The 19,208-nt window shown below is 35.0% G+C and overlaps 1 protein-coding gene across 1 annotated transcript; it reads left to right on the top strand.

Moving 5' to 3' along the window:
* Positions 1 to 4,660: 4,660 nt before the first annotated feature.
* Positions 4,661 to 16,970, top strand: hpda (4-hydroxyphenylpyruvate dioxygenase a). The gene is made up of 14 exons (XM_084413869.1): positions 4,661 to 4,827; positions 5,226 to 5,252; positions 5,598 to 5,660; positions 6,746 to 6,850; positions 8,133 to 8,175; positions 8,442 to 8,524; positions 9,330 to 9,419; positions 10,205 to 10,311; positions 12,018 to 12,095; positions 12,192 to 12,354; positions 14,437 to 14,508; positions 14,596 to 14,718; positions 14,824 to 14,940; positions 16,731 to 16,970. The coding sequence occupies exons 1-14, from the start codon at positions 4,825 to 4,827 to the stop codon at positions 16,848 to 16,850; spliced, it is 1,194 nt and encodes a 397-aa protein (XP_084269995.1). The 5' UTR covers positions 4,661 to 4,824; the 3' UTR covers positions 16,851 to 16,970.
* Positions 16,971 to 19,208: the final 2,238 nt, after the last annotated feature.

Consider the following 19,208-nt stretch of genomic DNA (forward strand, 5'->3'; position numbering starts at 1 on the left):
CTATATATGATATATAAGTGCTATTTTCAGTACTATATATGATATATAAGTGCTATTTTCAGTATATACGATATATAAGTGATATTTTCAGTACTATATACGATATATAAGTGCTATTTTCAGTACTATATAAGATATATAAGTGCTATTTTCAGTACTATTTTCAGTACTATATAAGATATATAAGTGCTATTTTCAGTACTATATACGATATATAAGTGCTATTTTCAGTACTATATAAGATATATAAGTGCTATTTTCAGTACTATATATGATATATAAGTGCTATTTTCAGTATATACGATATATAAGTGCTATTTTCAGTACTATATATGATATATAAGTGCTATTTTCAGTATATACGATATATAAGTGCTATTTTCAGTAATATATACGATATACACTCACCTAAAGGATTATTAGGAACACCATACTAATACTGTGTTTGACCCCCTTTCGCCTTCAGAACTGCCTTAATTCTACGTGGCATTGATTCAACAAGGTGCTGAAAGCATTCTTTAGAAATGTTGGCCCATATTGATAGGATAGCATCTTGCAGTTGATGGAGATTTGTAGGATGCACATCGAGGGCACGAAGCTCCCGTTCCACCACATCCCAAAGATGCTCTATTGGGTTGAGATCTGGTGACTGTGGGGGCCATTTTAGTACAGTGAACTCATTGTCATGTTCAAGAAACCAATTTGAAATGATTCGAGCTTTGTGACATGGTGCATTATCCTGCTGGAAGTAGCCATCAGAGGATGGGTACATGGTGGTCATAAAGGGATGGACATGGTCAGAAACAATGCTCAGGTAGGCCGTGGCATTTAAACGATGCCCGATTGGCACTAAGGGGCCTAAAGTGTGCCAAGAAAACATCCATCACACCATTACACCACCACCACCAGCCTGCACAGTGGTAACAAGGCATGATGGATCCATGTTCTCATTCTGTTTACGCCAAATTCTGACTCTACCATCTGAATGTCTCAACAGAAATCGAGACTCATCAGACCAGGCAACATTTTTCCAGTCTTCAACTGTCCAATTTTGGTGAGCTTGTGCAAATTGTAGCCTCTTTTTCCTATTTGTAGTGGAGATGAGTGGTACCCGGTGGGGTCTTCTGCTGTTGTAGCCCATCCGCCTCAAGGTTGTGCGTGTTGTGGCTTCACAAATGCTTTGCTGCATACCTCGGTTGTAACGAGTGGTTATTTCAGTCAAAGTTGCTCTTCTATCAGCTTGAATCAGTCGCCCCATTCTCCTCTGACCTCTAGCATCAACAAGGCATCTTCGCCCACAGGACTGCCGCATACTGGATGTTTTTCCCTTTTCACACCATTCTTTGTAAACCCTAGAAAGGGTTGTGCGTGAAAATCCCAGTAACTGAGCAGATTGTGAAATACTCAGACCGGTCCGTCTGGCACCAACAACCATGCCACGCTCAAAATTGCTTAAATCACCTTTCTTTCCCATTCTGACATTCAGTTTGGAGTTCAGGAGATTGTCTTGACCAGGACCACAGCCCTAAATGCATTGAAGCAACTGCCATGTGATTGGTTGATTAGATAATTGCATTTATGAGAAATTGAACAGGTGTTCCTAATAATCCTTTAGGTGAGTGTATAAGTACTATTTTCAGTACTATATGATATATAAAATGCTATTTTCAGTACTATATACAATATATAAGTGCTATTTTCAGTAATATACATGATATATAAAATGCTATTTTCAGTAATATATACAATATATAAGTACTATTTTCAGTACTATATGATATATAAAATGCTATTTTCAGTACTATATACAATATATAAGTGCTATTTTCAGTAATATATATGATATATAAAATGCTATTTTCAGTAATATATACAATATATAAGTACTATTTTCAGTACTATATGATATATAAAATGCTATTTTCAGTACTATATACAATATATAAGTCCTATTTTCAGTAATATATATGATATATAAAATGCTATTTTCAGTAATATATATGATATATAAAATGCTATTTTCAGTATATACGATATATAAGTGCTATTTTCAGTACTATATATAAGTGCTATTTTCAGTACTATATATAAGTGCTATTTTCAGTAATATATACGATATATAAGTGCTATTTTCAGTAATATTTCCCGTCCTTCGGATGAGACGTTAAACCGAGGTCCTGACTCTCTGTGGTCATTAAAAATCCCAGGATGTCCTTCGAAAAAGAGTAGGGGTGTAACCCCGGCATCCTGGGCAAAATTTGCCCCTTGGCCCCTGTCCATCATGGCGTCCTAATCATCCCCATATACTGATTGGCTTCATCACTGTCTCCTCTCCACCAGTAAGCTGGTGTGTGGTGGGCGTTCTGGCGCAATATGGCTGCCGTCGCATCATCCAAGTGGATGCTGCACATTGGTGGTGGGTGAGGAGATTCCCTCATCTATGTAAAGTGCTTTGAGGTCTCAGAAAAAGCGCTATATAAATGTAACGAATTATTATTATAATATATATGATATATAAAATGCTATTTTCAGTATATACGATATATAAGTGCTATTTTCAGTACTATATACGATATATAAGTGCTATTTTCAGTACTATATACGATATATAAGTGCTATTTTCAGTAATATATATGATATATAAAATGCTATTTTGAGTATATACGATATATAAGTGCTATTTTCAGTAATATATACGATATATAAGTGCTATTTTCAGTAATATATATGATATATAAAATGCTATTTTGAGAATATACGATATATAAGTGCTATTTTCAGTAATATATACGATATATAAGTGCTATTTTCAGTAATATATATGATATATAAAATGCTATTTTGAGTATATACGATATATAAGTGCTATTTTCAGTACTATATACGATATATAAGTGCTATTTTCAGTAATATATACGATATATAAGTGCTATTTTCAGTACTATATACGATATAAAAGTGCTATTTTTAGTACTATATACGATATAAAAGTGCTATTTTCAGTACTATATACGATATAAAAGTGCTATTTTTAGTACTATATACGATATATGCTATATACGATATATAAGTGCTATTTTCAGTACTATATACGATATATATTTTCAGTACTATATACGATATATACAGTGCTATGCATAAGTTTAGACACCCATACTAAAGTTGACTAAAAAGAGGAATAAAAAATCATCTTTTGGAAACTGAACTTAATGCCTTAATTTAAAAAATTAGGAAAAATCCAACCTTTAAGGACACCAATTTTCTTTGTGAATGAATAATGCATCGTAAATAAATAAATGTTCTTCCTTAAAATACAGGGTGCATAAGTTTGGACACCCCTATGTTAAATTCCCATAGAGGCAGGCAGATTTTTATTTTTAAGTATTTTTTTTTATTTTTTGTTTAGGATACTATGCATCCTGATAAAGTTCCCTTGGCCTTTGGAATTAAAATAGCCCCACATCATCACATAGCCTTCACCATACCTAGAGATTGGCATGGTTTTATTTCAGTTAGCCTAATAGCTAGTTTGATTTGCATTGAGAGATGATCTTATGGAAAGTACCCCATGCCAATCTCTAGGTATGGTGAAGGCTATGTGATGATGTGGGGCTATTTTAATTCCAAAGGCCAAGGGAACTTTATCAGGATGCATAGTATCCTAAACAAAAAATAAAAAAAAATACTTAAAAATAAAAATCTGCCTGCCTCTATGGGAATTTAACATAGGGGTGTCCAAACTTATGCACCCTGTATTTTAAGGAAGAACATTTATTTATTTACGATACATTATTCATTCACAAAGAAAATTGGTGTCCTTAAAGGTTGGATTTTTCCTAATTTTTTTAATTAAGGCATTAAGTTCAATTTCCAAAAGATGATTTTTTATTCCTCTTTTTAGTCAACTTTAGCATGGGTGTCTAAACTTATGCATAGCACTGTAAGTGCTATTTTCAGTACTATATACGATATAAAAGTGCTATTTTTAGTACTATATACGATATATGCTATATACGATATATAAGTGCTATTTTCAGTACTATATACGATATATATTTTCAGTACTATATACGATATAAAAGTGCTATTTTTAGTACTATATACGATATAAAAGTGCTATTTTCAGTACTATATACGATATATAAGTGCTATTTTTAGTAATATATACGATATATAAGTGCTATTTTCAGTAATATATACGATATATAAGTGCTATTTTCAGTAATATATACGATATATAAGTGCTATTTTTAGTACTATATACGTTATATAAGTGCTATTTTCAGTAATATATACGATATACACAATATATAAGTGCTATTTTCAGTACTATATACGATATATAAGTGCTATTTTCAGTACTATATACGATATATAAGTGCTATTTTCAGTAATATATACAATATATAAGTGCTATTTTCAGTAATATATATGATATATAAGTGCTATTTTTAGTACTATATACGATATATAAGTGCTATTTTCAGTAATATATACGATATACACGATATATAAGTGCTATTTTCAGTAATATATACGATATACACGATATATAAGTGCTATTTTCAGTACTATACACTATAAGGGGAAGTTGAACATCACTCTGGATATTACAGTAAAAGTGTCACAATACATGTGTGCTATAGCAGATAAAACACATAAAATGTGTGTGTCGGCCGGAGAGGGTGTGTGTGCAGACGCTCTTTTGGCTGGATGAGACTGAAGGGGTGTTGAACCTGAGGTCCAGTGACCGGCACACATAAAACAGCAGATCTGTGTGCACAACAGCTCTTCTGACCCACAAACCCCACCGATAACTGCGACATGGTGAGTCCAATGCACTGCATTTACATTCATTTATGGTCATAAAATTGTGATGCACAAATGTGTGCTATTGGTTACATTAGCATTTCAGTGAACAAATCTTAAAATAACTATTTTTGTTTCTTAGAGTGAAGAATGTTAAAAAAATCTAAAGAACCTTTTTCCACTATAGTAATCTTTACTGTAATTGAAAGAATGCCAATAAAGACATTAAACTATTAAAATGCATATTGTCTTGTCATAAAGTAAAAAAAAATTATGTTTTTATTATTATTATTATTATTATTATTTAATATTAAGTCAAAAGATGTCTTTCAGTCTGGAGAAAGTTCTATTTCATAATGTTCGTATGAATGTATAACTGTTTGATAAATGTTAAATGATGTGTGTTCTCTCCTTAGACTTCATACACTGACAAAGGAGAGAAGGTAACATGAACTTTAAACTATAACAAAACGGTAACACTTCAGTTTAGTGTCCAATTCTCACTATTAATAGCTGCTTATTACCAGGGTATTGGGTGTTTATTAGTACTTATAAAGCACATATTAATGTCTTATTCTGCATGATCATATTCTACATCCCTTAATCCTACAATACCTAAAAACTTAACAACGACCTTACTAACTATTAATAAGCAGTAATTAGGAGTTTACTGAGGCAGAAGTCGTAGTTAATAGTGAGAATTGGACCCTAATCTAAAGTGTGACCAACAAAACTATATGTAAATATATTATATTTTATGGATTTTTATTTTATTTTTTCTGTTGCAGCCGGAGAGAGGGAAATTTCTAAGGTTTCACCATGTGAAGTTCTGGGTGGGAAACGCCAAACAGGTGAGTTTACAGTTCACCGACAGAGCTGGATCTGTTTCAGGGTTATTATAGTTATACAAGTAAAACCGTAAATAGTATAAAAAAAGTATTTAAAAAAAAATATATATATATATATATAAACCATAGACATAAAAAAAAAAACTAAGAAAATGACAAAGCAACAACAAAATGACTAAAGCTTTAGCTGAAATGAAAATAAAATTGGAAAATACAAAACTAAAAGCTAATTCAAGTAAAAAAAAAAAAAATATATATATATATATTTTTTTTTCTCAGTTACTAAAATATCATCAATCTGTTTGAATACATAAGTTATGACTGTATTTTGATGATTTACAGAAATGAAAACATGATAATTTTGCACTTTCTCTGAATAAAATAAGATTTTCAGGAATTATAGTTTTGTATCCCTCAGTACAGATGCTTTGATGCAAAGTTCAAGGTTTAAACAAAAGCGTTTCTGTAAGATTATTGCACTGAATATCCATTTGTTGGCACAATTTAATTGTTATAAAGTGGCTTTCACTTGTTTTAAAGTGGCTAGATATTCCTAATGCGGATGACGAACGCTTCTCTGAAGATGTGATCAATAATGTGATCTTAATCTAAGAGTGATGCAATAGTTCATCTGGCCTGATCTCCACAGTGACATAGGTTTACATATTAACCAATAGTTTCTGCTCATTGTGTACCCTATGGAATATTTCGTTACATTCATAGAAGAAAAGGTTCTATATAGAAGCTTATGGGTTCCGTCATGGGATCCTTTTATGGATTCAGTTTAAATTAATTTTTTTATGACTTAAAACTTTTATGACTTTTTTTTAGCCCATAAACATACTTTATCACACTAACAAATTGAAATAACCCGTTAAACATGACAGTATCAAAATTGTATTTAGAACCGCACTGAACATTTGTCTGCTTATTTAGACTGAATGCATTTTATATGTCGTTTTCTAACAGATATTTTAGGATTTTTAGCTTATTTTGATTATCTCATTAAAACAACTTGTCGAAATAAAACTGTGCAGACACAGATATACCCTTAAACTGTGCATGTGTCCTGTGTGTTTGTGGTCTAGGCCGCGGCGTTCTACTGCGATAAGTTTGGCTTCGAGCCGCTGGCGTATAAAGGTCTGGAGACGGGCAGCAGAGAACTGGTGTCTCACGCCATCAGACAGGACAAGGTGTGTGTGTGTCGAGGATCAATACACACATGACACAACACAGGACATCATCTACACACACATCATGCAATCACTCATTTCATGCCCTAAAATGATTAGAAATAATTACATTTTGGATTTTAGGCTGAAAATGTTTTTTGGTTACACTTTATTTTAAGGTGTCATTGTTACAGTGTGATTATATATTTAAATACTGAGTAATATTAAGCAACAGCATGTACTTACTATAGGGTTAGGGTAGGATTAGGGTTTGGTTGAGGGTTAGTTGCATGTAATTATACATAATTTACTGTTATTACTACGGTAAGTACATGTAACATGTAACAAGGACACTGTAAAATAAAGTGTTACCTATTTTTTTATTCCAACCAAACCCTACCCTAACCCTATAAGTACATGTATATTATGAGCATACATAATATTAAATATATAATTACACTGTAACAAGGACCTCTTAAAATAAAGTGTAACCGTAATGAGTAATAATAATTAACTACATGTACTTACTATAGGGTTAGGACTAAGATTAGGCTTGGTTGAGGGTTATTTGCATGTGATTATGCATGATTTATAGTGTGTAACATGTGTAACAAGGACACTGTAAAAATAAAAGTGTTAGTTTTTTATTTAACATTTTGTATCTTTAGGGGATTTTATGCTACTAAATTGTATTTAGGCAGTCGTTATAATCCATTTATTGAGTTTTTTAGCATAGACTTGAAAATTTAATTTTAACCTGAATCTTAATAGTCATAAATCTTGAATGCTTTGGAGTTCAGACTTCAGTTTGGTCTCAAGACACTTGGCAGAGAAAAAAAAAAGTAATAAAAAGAAAGTTATAGAGGTTTAAGTTTATTGTTATGAAAAATGCACAAAAATACTATTTTCAATTTTTATATGAAATATGTATTTTTCAAAACATGTTTTACTCAAAAACTGCGCGAAAATAAAAGCAATACCATTTTTTAAGTTAATATGTCAAAAAAAGGATAATTTTGTTTGGGTGCAGTACCAAACATTTCCACTATGAAATTAATTTCCAATGCGCTCATTTTGGATGGCGAGGAGCACAAGTGTGACTTTTGTTTATCCAGGATCATTTTACCTGTTTTGTGTTCACATAACAAGTGCTAAAACCTTTCGTTTCGTTCCATTCCGATGAAGTAAAAAAATCTAAATGTAAAAAAAAATATTTATGAGCATCAGAGGGTTTCAAAACACAACGCGTGCATATTTGTTTCAAAATCACTCACAGAGTTAAAAGTGTTTGTTCTTTTCACAGATAATATTCGTCTTCGAGTCTGCTCTGAACCCTGGAAATGAGGGTATGAACCATTTCATTTATTTTTAAACACGGTAGTGTGAAAAATACTTTCCAGGTCATGTAAAATATATGAAAAGGGTCATGAAAAAAAAACTTAATGCATGAGAATTTGTGGGTTAAAATGGGTTTAACTGTCATGGAAAGCATATGACAATATTCACACATGGGAAAATATGATGAAGGATTCTGTGACTCTATTTATTCTGTGTTAAAATGACCCTGGTTTGAGTTCAGACCGAAAGTGCTCACCAGCCTCTCGCTCCACAGAAGTGGGGGAGCATCTGATGAAACATGGAGACGGAGTGAAAGACGTCGCGTTTCAAGTGGAGGACTGTGACTTTTTAGTCAAGGTTTCTTACATTATTGACATAATAATATTCATAATGCTGCATGATTAATTCAGTGAGGGTGTCCAGTCAACATCAAAGATTTTAAAAACCACAAGAGTAGTGTGCTTATCTATATTCTCATATCACTCTTACTATTCCTGCAGTGTACATAATCAAAACTGGGAATTCATCAGAACTATGGCTGATACTTACTGATGTTTGTGCGGTTATTTTCCCTCCAAAATGATGTCACTTCTAGATGATGTCATTGAGGAACTGCCTTTACTTAAAGGGATTTTTACAAAAGTCTAAAGGGATTGAAAGTGATATTGAGAAAGCAGGAAAAAGCTATAAACTCATAATCAGTTAAAGACAAGTTAAGACTATTTATTTCCAAAATGATTACTGGACGCCACTTATAATGCAGGAGTATGCATTATGCTAGTAAACATTTTCAAAACAAGTTGCATGTATCCTTAATGCATATACTATTGCACTTAGGCATTATTTTCATGACAACTGAATTAATCACATTTTAAGGTTAACAGGAGGAGTTTTTGCATTACAATAATGAGAATTTGAGGGTTAAAATGGGGTTAAAAGTGAAATAAATATCATAATGTAAAAAAATTAATCTCAAAAGCATGGAATAAGATAAAAACAAAAGTGTCTTTGAGAAATGCATGTATGTTCTGCACGGTATATTCAGTTAACAGTAAGTTAGTATTCCATTCTGAACACAATAATCACCTAAAAAAATAAATGCATGGAGTAAACAGATTTACCTTGAAGGGACTTTGGAATAAATGTGTGTTTGCGTTCCCAGAAAGCCAAAGAGAGAGGAGCAGTGGTCGTCCGAGAGCCGTGGGTGGAGCAGGATTCAGGAGGAAAAGTCAAATACACTGTCATTCAAACTGTACGTCTGAGAGAAGACAACGTGTTTAGACAGACATACATTGACTTTAAAGGGGTGGACGATTATGATTTCACTTTTCTAACTTTAGTCAGTGTGTAATGTTGCTGTTTGAGCATAAACAACATCTGCAAAGTTACGACGCTCAAAGTTCAGAGCAAAGGGAGATATTTGCTTTTAAAGAAATCGCTTTTTAAGGACTACAACAAACGGCTGGTAGAGACTACACCACATTCCTCCCGGGTTAGTGACATCACCAACCCTAGAATTTACATAAACCCCGCCCCCTGAACACGATTTATAGATTATCATGACAGAATATGCTAATCAATGACTAGAAGATAACTACACATCAGCTTCATAAATTCATCAACTAACCATTCAGAAATGTCCTGTTGCTTCTACATGTTGTCACTTCTTCTTGAGTCTCTCCATCATTGTCTGACTCCGGTTTGAACATAAAAGGCTAAAAGTTTTTGAAATTTTCAGTGTGTGTGTGTGTGTGAGGTAAATTGGAGCTGCTAACACACAAACACACACGCGAGCTCTTTAAGCTCCGCCCTCTATGACGGGAGCAGCAGCTCATTTGCATTTAAAGGGACAGACACAAAAACAGTGACAATTTTAACATGCTATATAAAAATATCTGTGGGGTATTTTGAGCTAAAACTTCACACACACACTCTGGGGACACCAGAAACTACATCTTGTGAAAAGGGCATTATACCACCCCTTTAAAGCTTGAGCTTGGCGAACACGTATGATATATCTGATGTTGTGTTTTGCAGTACGGAGACACGACACACACGTTTGTTGAGTACATGGGACCCTATAAAGGTTTGTTTCTGCCAGGATACAAGGAGTCGCTCTTCAGAGACCCTCTGTTACCAACACTGTGAGTGATTTTACTGTGAACCCAGACAACAGGGAACGTTCTCAGAACAAACATTCTTACAGTAACGTTAAGAAAACGTTCATTCAAAGTTAATAATGTTCTCAAAACGTTATTGCAAAAACATTATTTATACAACATTCATAGAAAGTTGTTTTTTTCTTGAATGTTTTAGTTGCATTTTTTAAAAGATCTTTTAAAACTTGTTTGGGAATGTTCAGAAATCATTCAAAAGTAACGCTCCCGTAATGTTTGCAAAAATGGCATGTTCCCTTAACGTTTGCATAACCAAGTAAAAACATTTAAAAAACATGTACGTTTTGCACATTCAGAGAACATTCAGAAATAATGTTAGGCATAGTTCACTCAAAAATAAAAATTCTGTCATAATTTGCTGATATGTTCTAAACCTCTTTGAGTTTCTTTGTTCTGTTGAACATTTTGAAGAATGTTGGTAACCAAACAATTACTGGGCCCACATGACTTCCATAGTATGAAAACACACACACACACACACACACACACACACACACACACACACACACACACACACACACACACACACACACACACACACACACACACACACACACACACACACACACACACACACACACAAAAACAAATGTGTAAAACTATCCCTTTAATTGGAACATTAGCACATAGAGGGCCATATTTTAACGATCTGAAACGCAAGTATCAAACGCGAAACGCAAGTAACTTTGTGGGCGGATCTTGGCACAAATCTAAAATGTGTTGGTCTGAAGTAGCTTCATTACTCATAGGTGTGGTTTGGGCGTAACGTGAAATAAACCAATCAGAGCGTCATCTCACATTCCCTTTAAGAGCAGGTGTGCTTGTTCCATGGCGGATTACTATTATAACGGCGGATTTGCCAGGAGCGGTTCACAGCGGAGGAGACCGATGTTCTCGTCAGGGCCGTAAAACACAGAGAAGTGACATTGGGGATGGAGAAACACACACAAATTAGCTTCGGTTAAACAGGCATATAATAATTTGGGTAAATGTGTAAGCTAGATTTATGCCTATTTTTTCATATCTTCATGGACACCACAATGATTTCCCTCGTGTGTTAATATTTTTCCTTGTAATAATGTATGATTTGCAAAAATGAAAACTGCTGCTTCTGTGTAGATGAGAGAAGCAAAGTGTATGTGCGTTGTGCACACGCTACATTATGGCCAAGCATGCGCCCTTAAAATAGCATCTGAACGACCCACTGACTTTAGACGAGGTTTCTCCTGGTCTGTGGTGGAATTGTTTTCTGAAACTGCAAAATAGCACCAGGGAACGTTTTCGCCGGAACACGCCTCCTCTTTTCGCTGAACCGCCCCCCCGGGAGAGCAAGTTCATTCCCTAATTTACCGACGTGCGTCTGTGGAGGGAAAAGTCTGCTGTGCGTCGGGTGCAAAATAGGAATGATACATGATACATGACAAACGGTGTACAAAGTCAATTGCGCTGGGTGCAAGATAGGGCCCAGAATGTTCTTAGAAAATATTTAGAACATGTACAACATCTTGTAAAATAATGTGAGCGTACAAATATAGTTTATTAGGCCAGAAACACACTCCATGGAAACATGCATGACACATTTCAGAATGCAAAAATGAATGAAACTGTGATAGCAAGACATGAAACTTCTCACAAACGTTTTTACCCTTGTGGTTCTCCTTCTCTGGCAACAGGCCACCAGGACATCTGAGCTTCATCGATCACATTGTTGGAAACCAGCCAGATGATAAAATGGTGCCAGTCTCAGACTGGTGAGGGTCACACATCCAACAAACAAATCAATAAGACAAATTCGTGGAAATGTCACTGGCAAAAAAAAACACGTTCTCTCTGTCTTTTTTCTGCAGGTATCAGAAGTGTCTGCTGTTCCACAGGTTCTGGTCCATCGATGATAAACAGATCCACACCGAGTACAGCGCTCTCAGATCCATCGTAGTTACCAATTATGAGGAAACCATCAAGATGCCCATTAATGAACCAGCAACCGGGAAAAAGAAATCACAAATCCAGGTTCTTCCAGCAGATCCCTAGAAATCAAGTTTTTATTGAATTAATTACGTCAGAGATTGCCAAACACTTTTGTCAGCCGAACCCCTTAATATCTAGCTAAAGTCCCCCTGAGATTTGAAGTTAATTAATAATTACAATAATTTAACAATTTTCATGGTTCTCTGATTTTGTTTAATATTCAAATGACATGCAGGTAAACATAAAATGTTTCATCTTTATTGTATTTTTTTTAAGTATTTATATATAGGGCTGCACAACTTGACCAGACTATTATTAGTATTATTATTATTAGTTGTAAAACTAACAATACAATTCTGAACTATATTACTATATACGGAAAAATGTAAATAAGTTACTGTTGTAAATGAATCATGTAGCCGATCTAGGCAGGTGGAGCTGGGGAGGAGGAGGGGTTCAGAGAAACTCTGATAGCGCTGCAGGACCAGCTTACAGCAAACACTGAACCAGATTATTTAAATGTTGAGCAAGCAATCTCATTGGCTGCAGGATCAGCAGAGGCCAATCAGCTCGGGCCATGTGGCAGTGATGTTTTTGCTTGCAGACTGCATGTAAAGGATCGATCAGCTTGCGCCATCTAGAGTTTAATTTAATAATTTTTGGATGTTAATACATATATAGAGACATTATTTGGGGAAATCTGATTGTAAACAGTGTGGCGTCCAACAATCAGATTATCTTTAGCTGTTTCCACATGTGCATTTTGGGATATCGCATTAAAAAATGCAGGATGGAAACGCCAAGATGCGCATAAATTCTAAAAATGTATGCGCTCAATTGAGTCAGATAATTGTTTTAAAACGTGCATAAACTGATGAATTCATTGATGTGCATCAACAAAAGTCACGTGACTTTGCGAGATGGGGCGGCATAACTGGACCAATCAGCGGACTGATCTCGTTTCACAGAATCTGAAATGCCTGAGCAAAGTCTATCGTCAAAGTGGTTCGGTATAAATACTCTTACATGGCTCCGTTCCCAAACAGCAGGCGTAGGAAAGCAAGATAACATGAGCGTGATTATTATTACTTATTATTTCGTAAGTAATCTATTATATACAGTGGCTTCTCCTACTGCAGCAACTTACATTTTTTTATGATATTTAGCGCCACTTTATCTGGAAATTATGATTTTGCTCTCTTCGGCTCACTGGATGGAAACGGTGCTTTATTTGCAAATGTTTTATTCAATACATAAGTTAAATTCGCAAGCTTTTGCTAATTCCACTAGCCTGGTTAAAACCAGACCATTCTCAGTAGTAACTGAGTTATGGTCTGGCAAAGCTTCATTGATAACTCATTTCCAAAGGGGCGTCACCAACGGATGTCGCTCAAATGCCTCTGGGCGCAATTGGATAGACCTAAAAACCAATCAGAGCGATCGTCATCGTGTAAAGTTACACTACACCATAAAAGTATGTACTCTTTTTGTGAAAAAAGGGTATTTACTTTTGAATGTGTAGCAAAAAAGTAGGCAAGCTTTGGGACAAACTACTTCGTCATCTTTATCGGACGGATTTGTCGCGTGCGTCCTGTCACGTAAACCGTTAAAATCCAGTTAAAATCCTCTATTAAACCTAATTTAATTTCCTACCGTTTCGGGAAAGGGAAATGTAGTAGTACGTTCATCTGCCAGTGGGTCTTTCATGGAGACTGTTCTTATGTGTTTGCAATTTGAACATAATAATGTATTTAAAAGTTGGTGCGCTTCACCAACGGACGTCGCTCAAATGCCTCTGGGCGCAATTGGATAGACCTAAAACCAATCAGAGAGATCGTCATCGTTTAAAGCCCGCCCCAACGTTTCTGATTGGTGCCGCGATTTGGATGGATTAAAAATCGGCTTGAATGGGCTCTTTGCCAGACTACTTGCAAAGTAGACAAACCCAGTTTGTCTGGGTTTTCCCAGGCTATAATTCCAGACTAGTGAAGTGCCACAATAATAATTTGTTGTGCAATTCTGTTGTAGGCTACACACTTCACCATTAACTGAAACATTTGACAATTTGAAATCTATAGTAAGTGTCCACATTACTGCTATAATTCTCTTTTTTCGTTTGTAAAGGAGTATATTGACTACAACGGAGGACCCGGAGTGCAGCACATAGCCCTGAACACGTCCAACATCATCCAAGCTGTACGGCTCCTCTCAATATGACTTCATTCCTATTAGAACAATTATAAAGTACAAGATAAAACATGAACCTCTGTCCTTATGAATCAGATTGTGAACCTTCGAGCTCGAGGGATGGAGTTCCTGTCTGCTCCCGATAACTACTATGACATCCTCCGACAGAACCTGAAGACGGCCAAGATCAAGGTGAAGGAGGACCTTAAAACACTGCAGGTCAGAGACACCAGGATTCCCGTTTGGATATGATGCTGTGTTTTGTTCATTTGTTTATTTTTTCCAGATACATATCGAAAACTTTTGTTTTTTCATCCAATGCAGGAGTTAAAAATCTTAGTAGACTTTGACGATAAGGGTTACCTGCTACAGATCTTCACCAAACCCGTGCAGGACAGACCGACGCTCTTCCTGGAGGTTATCCAGAGGAACAACCACTCTGTGAGTCTGACATCAACATGCATTTACATCTATTCATTTAGAAGATGCTTTTTTAAAAGTGAATTTAATGGAGCCTAGTCCACCCAAAAATGAAAATTCTGTCATCATTTACTCGTTCCAAACCCATAAGACTTTCGTTCATCTTAGGAAAAGAAATCAATGTAAATTTGACGCTTCAAAACATTTATAAAAAGATTGTTAAATAAATCCATATGTATGGAGCTGATTAATCCAAGTCTTCTGAAGAGACAGAATTTGAAGACTTACAGATTTAATTTAGGCTTTTATTCACATATAAATAGAACAATTGATCCTCATTGGTTCACTGATCAATGTTTATATGCGAATAAGAGCCTAAATTTACTGTGCTGTATGTAGAATTGAGAAAATCTTGAGTAACACTTTATTTTACAGTTTCCTTGTTACATATGCTACATGTACTTACCATAGTAATAACAGTAAATTATACATAATTACATGCAACTAACCCTCAACCAAACCCTAATCCTACCCTAACCTTATAGTAAGTACATGTTGTTAAATAATATTACAGAGTATTTAAATATATAATTACACTGTAACAATGACACCTTAAAATTAAGTGTAACCAAATCTTGTTATTAGCGACACCGGTGGCCGTGAAGTGAAACTGCAGCAGCACTTATTGCTCGCACTCGTGTTCACGTAAAACCCCACAGATGCAACAATAAACCACAACAAACAACATACAAATAAATATTGCAAATATCCACAACATACGAATACCATATAGGAGATGAAGGAAGTGTTTATGGGAACAGTGAACGTGAATGTTCGGGAAAGTTGTGACATGCGCAGTGCAGTTGATCGTGTGTCTTTAGATTAAATATACTGAATGAGAAGAAATGTGTTTAGGTACAGTAAACACAGGTACAGTATTGAATTTGAGTCTGAGCTCTGACAACCTGTTTGAGCAGGCCCATAGTTTTATTAGGGGCATTTTTAAAGCTTGTGAAGTGAAGGAAATGCCTAAAGATAAGACATTTCTATCTAAACCACACTAAAGGGTCTTTTGTGGTGCTTAAAAAGTTCAAACAGAGCAAGAAAATGAACCCAATGACACCCACAATTAGGATCAAAACACTGTGGATTGTTGGTAAAGGAGAGCGATGAGTTGGTTGATACACTATAAAAAAAATTATAAAAAAGTAGGGATGCACCGATATGAACATTTTGGCCGATACCGATAACCGATAATTCTTTATATTTGAAAGCCGATAACCGATATATTTGCCGCTAAATCTAAATCCAAGATTTTATGTAATTTTTGAGAGCCTGATTACAAAAACAAAAGTCTCACCATTTAAATCCATGTCCAAAGCACACAATTATAATGATTTTCTCAGAATTTTATGTAGCCTATATGACAGACTTGTGTTGCATTTTACTGTATTTTCCTTTTTTGAAGTGATTTCAATCATATTTCAAGCCATTTAAAACCCTCATGTTGAACATCTGAAGAGTCTCAGCTGGAGGAAATAATACAGTATTTATCAGCTTTAATATATCGGCCAAAATATTTTTTATTGTTTTAAAAATGAACATGTATCGGCCGATACATATCGTGCATTCCTAAAAAAAATTCGTTTTCAAAGTTTTACAAGAACATACCGTTTCAGTTTTTCTACTTCAGAACTTTGTTTAATTCAACGGCTGATTACATATTTCGTCTGAGTCCAATTCTCATTGATTTTTCCCATCATAAGAACGCATGCGTTAAACCTGTGATTCTCCGTCTTCTCATCCGCCAGGGTTTTGGAGCTGGAAACTTCAAATCTCTGTTCGAGGCCATTGAGAAGGACCAGGACGCCAGAGGAAACCTCACGGTTCTCACACCGGAGAGCCAGGGCATCCCGAAGGAGTTTCACTGACACACAAACACATCTGCAGAAACATACTCACAAACCCTTGTGCTGGAGTGAAAGAATAACCCGAGACCATCAGTTAACACTGAACGTGCAGGGCAACAATAAAGAATGTAACGTATCATGTATCTGTATCGGTTTCTTAATCGTTTATCAGCTACGTCCACGACACAAGTCAAATGGGTTAATAATTTTTTTCTAAGACATGTGAGGGTTGTTATAGTTAACAATCTAAAATGAAAAACAAAACCATAAAACAAATTCATTGCTTGAAATAAAATGAACATTAGAATTAAAATAAAATATACAAAAATGTAAAGGGGCTTACTTAAAAATTAGACCTAGACATAAAAGCATGTCGACTGATATGTCGCAGGATGTGTGTTTTACACACACTCCCGAGAGCATCTCTTCTGTTCAATGACACATGAAACTTAGGCTGCATTTACACTGCAGGTCTTGATGCCCAGTTCCGATTTGCTGACTATATCCGTTTTTTTTGACGACACGCTTACATCATCTTTTAAAAGTGACCCGTATCCGATATTTGCATTTACACTTATACACTGCCGAAACAACCCAATGTAGACGTTCTGACCCGGAAAAGGAATTAAAACATATGCAATGGATGCAGATGCAGACAAAATGATTATCCAGTGTTTTGTCTGCTTACATGGCAGAAGGCCATGTGGCACAAGTGCTACAACCTGGTATAATGCATCTCTCCTTTTTAAGGTTAATGTATATTTTACATTGTCCCTGTTAAAAAAAAAAAAAAAAAAAAATTGCATGTATCCGATTCATATCAGATATCATGAGTGAGGCCTGAAACGGATCTGAGAATATCGGAATCCATGTGCTTTTTTCCTGCTTACACGTTTGCCGGTCATATCCCATCTGTGCCACATGAGAGGAAAAAATCGGAAATGGGTCACTTGAACCATGCAGTGGAAATGGGGCTTAATGCTTATACAATGTTCAGGATAATGCTGAAAGAGCCGTTCTGGACTGTAATGTCAATGTGTCGTGCGAAGAAAAGAGATTCATTCAAACTACAGTCTCACAGAGTCAGATCTATATAGTCTATAGTCTCAGATATACTTTATAATCAAACTATCATAACAGTGTGATATTAATGAGCTCATCTGTCGACAGTGTATAAGCGTGTTGGTTTGGCACAATTTCCAACAGCCCAATATTAACAATAAAATAACCAAGGACCTTAATGTTATTGATCACAAATAAATAATACATAAATAAATAAAACAAACACCACATTCTCTGTATTTTTATTTCAAAATAATTTATTTGTATATAATCGGAATGATGCCAGGTTTATACATCTATAATGGCAGCTGTACGTTTCATAAAGAATATCATTCCAAAAGTGAGAAAATAACATTTTAAACATTTTCTCAGACCTGGACAAAAATGGATAAATATATTAGTAAATAAATATATTAGTGACATACCATTGAAATGTTCTATTATATATAAAATACAACACTTTATCTTATAACTGTTTTGTCTTTCTTTCTTTTTTTTTTTTTTTTTACACAAAATATTGAACATATACTGGCATATCCCTTGATTTCTGAAGGGATTTAGCTCTGTTTAAAAAAAAGGCAGTTTTAATTGATTCTCTGTGGAAAAGAGAGCGTATGAACAATACAACCAACACAAAGGACCAAAGATAGAAAAAAAAAAAAAATTGGAAAAAAAACCGTCCTCAACGTTTAGTGACATTTTCCTTGATTTTCTATAACTGGCGGTTACATAGTGCTTCGATTGTTTCGCTTTGAATCACATGCAGATTTTCTTCCAAGGCAAAGTGCTGTTTGCATCCTTTCTAGATAAAGCCAAGAGCTTTACATGTTAATCTGTGTGAGACCGATGCATATATACCGTGATCTGAGGGGAGTTGGTGGCAATAGTTGTGTTTACTTGCTATACTGAGTCAAAAGAAAATCAGGAGGCTGTAGTTTGTTCATCATGTTACATGGTTTCAAAATTCACTGCCACTTAATGAGAACATTGGTTAATTCTTATCTTTGGTTGATAAAAAGTTACTGTCATTATGGTACAGTGTAACTCAACCGGGTTGCAACGACTCATGGAAAACTTGTTAACACAAGGGCGTTTTAAAATAACGATTTATTATTTGTTAAAATAAACAAAGCATTTCTTTAGTAGTAGCTCTAAATGTGAAGCCTGTTAACTGTCAGTGTCCCGCTGCTTTGCTATTGCCTTTGTCCCCTATAGACGCTTTAGGATAGCATCATCAAAAATTAGGTATCATTCGAAAGCTTAACACTCAAAATTCATCCTGTGAAATCCGTGTGAAATTGCGTTACAATGGAAATG

The sequence above is a fragment of the Rutilus rutilus genome (genome assembly GCF_951802725.1).
Source record: "Rutilus rutilus genome assembly, chromosome: 7".
Classification (NCBI taxonomy): domain Eukaryota; kingdom Metazoa; phylum Chordata; class Actinopteri; order Cypriniformes; family Leuciscidae; genus Rutilus; species Rutilus rutilus.

Coding starts and splice junctions, on each gene's coding strand:
- hpda (XM_084413869.1), top strand. Junction 9,420..10,204: donor AATACACTGTCATTCAAACT/GTACGTCTGAGA, acceptor TGTGTTTTGCAG/TACGGAGACACGACACACAC. Junction 14,941..16,730: donor TCCAGAGGAACAACCACTCT/GTGAGTCTGACA, acceptor CTCATCCGCCAG/GGTTTTGGAGCTGGAAACTT.